Consider the following 9,096-nt stretch of genomic DNA (forward strand, 5'->3'; position numbering starts at 1 on the left):
ACAGAACCACCGCACTCTGCACAGATAACTGCTGTCGGTGGCTGAGGGAGAAACCCATTATCTCCCTGCTCCCCCATTTCTTACAGCTCTATGCCCTCCCCACATTAAATCAATGTTAGGCATCCCCCCATCCCTTCTCGTTTTCCCCTTTATTACTCACCTAAACCTGAAGTGACCTCCCTGCCAATTGTTCCTCCTCCCTATCTCTTGGTATCCAGTGAAAAGCATGTACTGGAAAAAGTCAGACTTGTCTATGGTAATAAGGACCTTTATTACCCATTACCAAGAGGTATTGTGCCTTTTCCAGTGTATGAACCCCTTTTTCATATTTGAGAAATGTATATACAGTGGGTATAGGAAAAAAAACAAAAAAGAACGAAGTTACACATACCAGTAACGTTCTTTCCCGGAGTCTTTCAGGCTAGCCACCTGAGAGACCTTGGCTCCTCTCATGGAAACACTGTTTAAAAATTTTCCTTCCCCTGCCGGCTCATCAGTTTTCCTAGAGCACCTCCAGCCAGCTGGGGAGACATATGACATACATAGTCGATAATACAATAGCTCCTGTGTCAGGAATCCCAAGGACCATATGCATTTTGGTGGGTAATCTGTACTTTTCGTGAAAGACTCCAGGAAAGCAGGTTATCGGTAAGTGCAAGTTCGTTTTTCCCCTAAATATATCTATTAGGACAGCCACCTGAGAGGATAATCGAGCACTTACCCTTAGGGCGGGACTGCAGCTTGTAGGACCTTGTGTCCAAAGGCTTGATCCTTTGTTGACAAAAGGTCAATTCTGTAGTGTTTGACAAGGGTGGTAAAACTGGACCTGATTGTCGCTCTGCAGATCTGCTCTGGCATTGCAGCAGTCCTCTCCGCCTGTGATGTTGCCATAGCTCTAAGAGTGTGCCCTAATCCCTCTGGGATCTCCATACCTTCCAAAGTATAGGCCTGGCCATTAACCTCTCCAAGACACCTGGCTATAGTACACTTTGGGGCTCTGTGCCCCTTTTTTGGCCCTACAAAAAAAAAAAAAAAAAAAAAGAAGAAGGAATCCGTCTACCTAAAAAAGGTAAAATAATTTATGAAATTTATTATTTAATTTATGAAACTCTATGAAATTTTGAGGCCACTTCGGCAAAATGGCCCGATCCATTTTAAATACTATCCAATCTGGAAATGCCTAAAAAAAAAAAAAAGGAAGGAGGGTCTAATTGACAGAGCTTCTAGCAGTTCTCACCGCCACCAAAAAAAGCTGCTTTATGGGTCAGTACTTTTACAGAACAATCTTCCTTTGGTTCCAATGGGCCTCCTACTAGGGCCTATAGAACCAAAAGACAGGTCTCATTTTGGAAAAGGTGGCCCCTGCACCGGTCATTGCCTGCTTAATGCCTTAAAAAACCTGACTATCCATGGTTGGATACGAAAGGCTTTTTCTAGATACACAGAGTGCTGAAACATGGCTTTTTAACATGCTTAGGCTCAACCCCTTGTCTGCATCGCACTGCAGGAATTCCTGGACCGCCACTGGACTATGTACCTCAAAGGAGTTTCCTGCATACCAGTCATTGAAACGCTTCCACAACTTTCGGTAGATGGCATGTGTCCATTCTCCAGCTGCTCAGCAGCATATTTACCAAGCGTTGGTATTATCCATGAAGGCTTCACAGCTAGTGCTTTTAGAATAGGAAACCATGGTCTCCTGGGCTACCAAGGATCAGAGAGATGTTCTCTGCTCAGAACTTTCTTAGAACCGCTGGCAAGAGATATGGCGGAGGCAAGGATGGTTCACATCCAAACACACAGATATTCCTTCTCAGTGACACAAGCCGCTGTCATTTTTCTATAAAATGCAATATGGACACCTGGAGGCGGGCTTCGTTTGCAGTCCGGGACCTGTGAGTGGGAGTTCGTGTTCCATCCTGTGTTTTGGGCTCTTGTGATCTCTGTTTTGGGGATCATCGCTATTTGGTAAGCAGTGGTGAGATTGGAGTGTTTGATGGCGGTTCTCCGGCTCTGAGGTCTTTTCACCTTTCTTCAGTGTGGAGTGTACACTACAAGGACTGCCTTTGCTCATTCATTTGGGACATTTTGATAGGATTTAGCGCCACAGTTACTGTTATATACCTATTTAATCTGTACTATTCTGCACTTATTATTTGGTATAATCAACCTATTTACTTTTTAGCGCAGCAATACTGTGATTTTATTGGGGTCTGGATTTGTCTGCGGTTTTGCTCTGAAAAACATAAGACAGACAGAGCAGCCAACAAACTCTAACAGAGTACCCCAACGCCAGATTGTTTTGCAGGGACGCAGCCATTGAACCTGTGGGCCTTCCTCCCCAGGGACCCCTTGTTCCTCCCCTCTGGAACCAAGAGGGACCCCCTTTTTTCCCCCCTCTCAGGGGAGGGGGATGCAACAGGCAAGGGGATATCCCCCCTGGGTCCCCCTTACCTTAACATGGCTGGCATCTCCTGGAGCAGTCTGGTTCGCCTCTGCTTCGGACATCACTGGTGCTGCCACTGGTGCCTTCTGCTGTCTCTACAACATTTCCGGCCCCTCTCTAGCCCATGCCCGGCCCTCTATCAGTGTCCCGCGGCTGGAACCAGAAGCCGCGGGTAGAAAAGAAGTGCCCACCCCTCTGCCAGAAGAGACATCACCCCCCCCACACGTCCTCTCTATTGCGGCCACCGATGCTCGGCGAACAGCTGCTCCATGCCTGAGAACCCACAGAGTTGGACGCCTACAGGGCTCAGCCAACCACCGCAGTGGGGACTACACTTCCATCCGCCTCCTTAAGTGTCTGAAAAGAGGGCCTCCCTATGCTTACTCTCACCCTTGGAGACGCTGGGGTGGCAACTCCCCCATGTAGCTAGGTAAGCCTCCTGCATCCATCCAAGGAGTCTCTGCCCCTTCTAGGACAATCGGCCTTAGCCTCCCCGGCTGTCTGGACTCAGTTCCCAGCAAGAAATAAAATCACCCCCCCTTAAAATAATCACATTAGGTTGCTTTGAAAAAGTTTGAAATGTTTTAAGTATCCCTGTTGAGATTTGTGCTCACTTCTTGTGCTTGCACCAACTATCACATTCTCCTTTAAGACCACACACCATTACAGAAGTGAGTAAAAATCCCCCCAATGGCAATAACAATAATATTTATATTAATAAAAAAATATATATATATGTTTTGGCTAGAGTGTCACTTTGAAGTTGATAGACAGACATATGCATTTACCACAGACCAAAAACACACCATACCACAATAAACTGAATTTCTCTGTGGACTCCTGGTTGTTTAAGCTGTAGGTCAATTAACAATTCATGCAGCGGTGCCTGTTCTTCTGAAAAAAGTGGAATGCCTAAAAATAAAGAAAAGTATAAATTTTATATATACAGTGTATGACACACACACACACACACCAAAAAAACATGTAGCCACTGCTGCTCCAGTCCACCGCTCACTCTTTTCTGAAACTCATGTTACACAGAACTCTAGTACATATTCAACTGCAATCCCTTAAGTCTTTTCAAGGCACAGACATCCAAATCCCCAAAGCTTTTTCTACAACCACCAGCCTGGTCTCTCTCTCTCTAGCGGTTAATCTTCCGGGACCCTGGATGTTGTCCAGACTAGCTTTCTATGCAGGTGTTTTTCACAACATTCTCATGCCTCTAAATTAAAGACCTCTTTACAAGGCACGCTTCGGACACTCCGCTCAAGGAACATTCTAAAACTCAAGGACATGTGCCAAGCGCGCTCCTTTACCTCCACACTAGTTCTCAGCATAAAATCTAGGTCCAGCATCTGTCACTGAAATAGACTAGTATTTCACCCAGAGTTCAGGAGTCTTCATTACAATGTCTTTGGAGCAACAACTTTGGCACACTTTACCAAATGCCCAATGCAGCAATCCTTAAAAAGTGGGGATTATCCAGAAAATGAGAAGCCCATAAATTTGTGTAGCACATTAGATGGAGACTGAAACCCGCAAACCTGACACACACACATACTTCCCTAATAAGAACCTTTCACTGTTGTACTAGTTTGCCGAGGGTCCAGCACTAGAAAAGCAGAAACCAGTTATACAACTTTGAACCAAAACATTATAGACTACCTGAACAGCCAGTGGCACTTTTTTTTTTTCATGAACCAGTTGCACTTCTAGTCATCCCTAAAGGAGAAATCATCTAAACCAGGCATGTCCAACCTGCAGCCCAGATCCGCAGGCAATGCGGCCCACTGCCCCCTGACAATTATTTTGCTGGGGAGGAAGGAATTCGGGTCGGGGGCACGGCCACAGCCACAGCCACAGCAGCTTCCAACTAACGGTAGGCAGAGGCTGAGGGGGGGGGGGGTGAGCATGTGCAGTGTTTTGGACCCCTACCATGAATTGGTCATCATGGTTAGAGTGTTCCTTTATTGTCTCTCAGAAGAAGTAAACCTCTGTATACTGATTCCATTTAATTTGATCATCCCTCTAGTTGTGTTAAATTAGTGCGGGGGGCGTGGCGGCATTTTATTACATGCCTTAACTATAGTATATATTTTATATGCGGCCCGAGAAAATTTCTCTACACTCAATGTGGCCCAGAGAGGCCAAAAGGTTGGACACCCATGATCTAAACCAAGCTGAAGGGGCATAATAGGTTCACCCCCAAAAACCAGAAAAAAAAAGAAAGTGGTCCCTATGTCAAGAGCGGGGAAGAAAAGGTTATTTTTTTGACAAAGAATGGCAATTGGGATACAAAATTAAAAATGATTGTCAATTGATTATTTCTCAAAAGAAATATTTATCAAAAATGTGTTTTCCTGATAAGGGAAATGCCAGAACCACATCCACTGTGCATATTTGACATGCTAACACAAGAAAAAAAAAAAAAACACACACAGCACAACAAAACATGGAACAACAGAAAATCCCGGTACGCCAGGTGTTTCTGACACACCGGGTAATACCACAGCTTAACGCCGTATAAGGATTACCAAAAATAAGTGTATAAAAAAGGTAATATTCCTGTGTGTAAGTAACTGGGAGCTCTACCTAAGGAATAGAGCAGGAATTGGAACTGGAGGGCTGGAAGACCAAAATGTAAATGTATTCTAGGAAGAGTATGGTGGGCCCTGTTGCTGCAAGTCCACTAAATGTTCCTGTAGTCATATATTAGAAAACCATGTATAATAGGGAATTCCCTAAATACAATTGATCAAAATTTCTGTATTTTGTATTGGACATTAGTGTTCAGGGTATTATTGAATTTATGGAGGGTCTCTACATCTCCCCTTCATACCACTAGTAGGTCATAGATGTGCCTTAACCACGTACGTACTTGGTCAAAGTACATACACTACCTCCTCCTCCCACAGTCCTAAATGAAGACATGCATAGGCTTGAGCCCATGATCCACCCATAGATGTGCCTTCAATCGGTTTGTAGTATTTGGAGCTAAACTGGAAATAGTTAGTTATTCTCCAGGGCAAATGCTTGCATGTCTTCCAAGAATTCATTTTGGGGGCCACACTCAGAATAGTGTTGTTCTAAAAACACTCACTGCTCTCAAGCCCCATGGATGTAGGACAATATCTTTGTGGACCATAAATTGTCGTTCCAATTGTCTCTTCCATTGGGGAGAAGGACATCCCTCGTAAAAGGTAAATGTGTCTCAGGGCCAGGGGAAATATAGATAACTTTCATATCGGATCCTGAGGCAGCTATCATTTCTAGTCTCTTTGATTTCCCCGACTCCTTGTTCATGTCCCTTCCTTTCCTGTTCTTCAGTCTTGGTCTTTTATTTTTTTTTGTCTGTTCGGTTTGTGGTAGGGGCTGGCGGTTGGGGGGTACGTTTTGGTATTTCCTTCTGACTCCCCCTTGTTCTAAAAAAGTAACTGTGGGGTTAGTCTCCTCATCTGTATCTTATTTGGAGCATGATGCAGAGTGAAAGGTTCGCCTCCTTGATCTACTCCTATTACGACGGATTGCAAGGTCAAATATTTCTCCTTTTTCCCCAATCGTCCAGATCCCGTCTAAATTTGAATTGTTTAGTCACTTTAAGACCTTGTTGTGTTTTTTTTCTCTCTCCTTTTTAAGTAAATCATTTTGTTTCTGGAATTCATCCACGTCCAAAAGGGATGTGATCCTTGTGAGCTCTCTTCAATTAGTTTAATCAATTCTGTTAATTGTATCCTCTCCTCTTCTACTATCAACCTTATCACACCCACTCCATGTTCAATGCACAGTGCCTTCCATTTAGGTAAAAATCTGTCATTTTGTAAATATTCCGCTGGTACCACTTTATCCCGTAATCCAGGAGTGTGTGTGTGTGTGTGTGTGTGTGTGTGTGTATGTGTGTAGGTAATGACAGCCAACCTCGGCTGCAAGCTGAACATTCTGGTTTCTCATATATTCACTTGAATATCTAGTAGGGGTCTGGTGACATGGAAATTCCACAATCACTAGAAAAGCTTGTAGAGTCAAAGAAAAGGGCACACTTCCAACCTGCCAAGCACTCCACTCCTTCACACATAGCCCTATATAATCCAAAAGGAAAAAGCTCACATCAATGAGGTCTTCACTGACATTTTGATCAGCCGACAAGCTTTAGTACATGATCCCACCCCTCTATGGTTAAGCCTGTCAGCTGAAATGTGGAACAGATTTTTATAAACTAAATACCAGTAATATTTTGTATCTTCTGGATTAAAGACAACAATATTGGCTCTGGGTGCTCAAATGTTAAGAAGAAACAGGCAGGCAATGCCATGGTTGACTCCTCTGTGAATGTTGACAATCCCTGGATGCTGTAAAAAAACAATGGAAAACAAAAACTCAGTAAAAGAAATTATAAAATGTATATTTTATCACAAGATTTGCTTTTTGTGCTTTATTTTTTACTATGTAGAAGAATATTATTACCAATAGCTGGCAACAGTTATAAAATACTATATAGTAAAGTGTACCCATTGGACATTCAAGAAAACAAGATAAAGTGCATACATATTCACCAACTATTTTTTCTAAAATAAAAGCATAAAATGTGATCATGGGAGCTAAATTCATGGCTTGGCATTCCTATTCCACTTAGTAGACATTATTAATGTGTGCTGTAGAATGACATATTATGCCAAAATGGCACATAAAACAGAATAGCTTTTAGGTCCTGGGTTTATTTCCCAAGAGCGCATGTTTAGGTCTAAACCCCCCCCCCCCCCGCCGTCATCTTATTTGTGTCAATTCTCTCTCGATGGTACATGGATATTTTAAGCAATTCAAGTCCGGACATTTTCACCCCCCCCAGGCCAATTTTCAGCTTTCAGCGCAGTCATGCTTTAAATGCCAATATCTCTGGCATGCAACACTGTATCCAAATTAATTTTTATCATTTTTTTGAGACAGATAGAGTTTTCTTATGGTAGTATTCAATCACCATTAGGTTTTATACATTTGTTTTTTTTTATATAAATTTAAAAAAAAAAAAAAAATACAGAACATTTTGAAAAAACCTTACCTTTTTTGATAAAAAAACTAAATCAACCTAAATAACTTGTGAAAGTTATAGAGTCTACAAACCAATAAGATTGATTAGATAGATAGATTGGAAAATTGATTAATCCTGATGTATTGATGGCCATTCTCGTTTCTTGAGGCCCTATAATTCCAGGACATGACAAACACCACCACCAAAATGACCCCTTTTTGGAAAGTAGACAGTCCAAGGTATTAAGAGGCATAATAAGTTTTTTTAAGTTGTAATTTTTTGTCACAATTTTTTGGAAAATTAACTAAATAACTTTTTTTCTGCACAAAGTTTTCATTTTAACAAGGTATTTCTTTCACACAGCATGGGCATCTTTACAATTATTCCCCAAAACACATTCTGCTATGCCTTCTGAGTATAGGGATACCACGTGTGAGACTTTTTCCCAACCTAGATGAATGAATTTTCCAAAAATGTGATGATAAACCTCTGCAAAATTATATTGTGACAAACAATTGTAACAAATATTGCTTTCAGAAAAGAGAAATGTTTGATAATTACTTTAATTACTGGAGAAGTAATTATCAAGAAAAAAAAAAAAAACACACACACGCTGATTTTTACACATACATACACGTATAGGGGTATATATACACACACACACACACACACACACACACACACACACACACACACACACACACATACATGAGAAGGGTTTAGAAATGGGTTGGGAGGCAAGTGGTTAACTGGTGTAACAGTGATCAGGTACAATATGAGTGGTGGGGCAGTAAACAGGGACAATATTACTGGCGTGGCGGTGATCACAGACACTAACTGGTGTGGCAGTGATGAGGGACACTGACTGGTGACAGCGAGTTAAAAAAACATAACATAGATCAATGTATTATTATATATACACACACACATACACACATTTAGAAGGGGTAGAATTGGGTTAGGGGGCTTGCAGCTTATGCGTTCCATCATTGACACTTTCATAATTACAGAAAACAAAAAAATGGTGTCTGCAAAAGTTTGGGCACCCTGCAGAATTTATAGCATGCACTGCCTCCTTTGCAAAGCTGAGACCTGCCAGTGTCATGGATTGTTCTCAATCATTGTCTGGGAAGACCAGGTGATGTCAATCTCAAAGGTTTTAAATGCCCAGACTCATCTGACCTTGCCCCAACAATCAGCACCATGGGATCTTCTAAGCAGTTGCATAGAAAACTGAAACTGAAAATAGTTAACGCTCACAAAGCTGGAGAAGGCTATAAGAAGATAGCAAAGCGTTTTCAGATGTCAATATCCTCTGTTCGGAATGTAATTAAGAAATGACAGTCATCAGGAATAGTGGAAGTTAAAGCAAGATCTGGAAGACCAAGAAAAATATCAGACAGAACAGCTCGCAGGATTGTGAGAAAACCAATTCAAAACCCACGTTTGACTGCACAATCCCTCCAGAAAGATCTGGCAGACACTGGAGTTGTGGTACACTATTCCACTATAAAGAGATACTTGTACAAATATGGTCTTCATGGAAGAGTTATCAGAAGAAAACCTCTTCTACGTCCTCAACAAAAATCAGCGTTTGAACTTTGCAAATGAACATATAGACAAG

At 41.9% G+C, this 9,096-nt stretch overlaps 1 protein-coding gene across 1 annotated transcript in view; it reads right to left on the reverse strand.

Moving 5' to 3' along the window:
* The window catches only part of LOC309556853 (mediator of RNA polymerase II transcription subunit 1-like), a gene marked incomplete at both ends in the record, with an annotated part of 66,622 nt that overhangs the window by 22,981 nt on the left and 34,545 nt on the right, over positions 1-9,096 (reverse strand). Inside the window, 2 exons of the mRNA XM_082259379.1 lie at positions 3,258-3,358; positions 6,671-6,795. Of these exons, the coding sequence (XP_082115505.1) occupies positions 3,258-3,358; positions 6,671-6,795 (226 nt within the window). The remainder of the gene's footprint in view (positions 1-3,257; positions 3,359-6,670; positions 6,796-9,096) is intronic.

The sequence above is a fragment of the Pelophylax lessonae genome (assembly GCF_965119305.1).
Source record: "Pelophylax lessonae genome assembly, chromosome: 5".
Taxonomy (NCBI): Eukaryota; Metazoa; Chordata; class Amphibia; order Anura; family Ranidae; genus Pelophylax; species Pelophylax lessonae.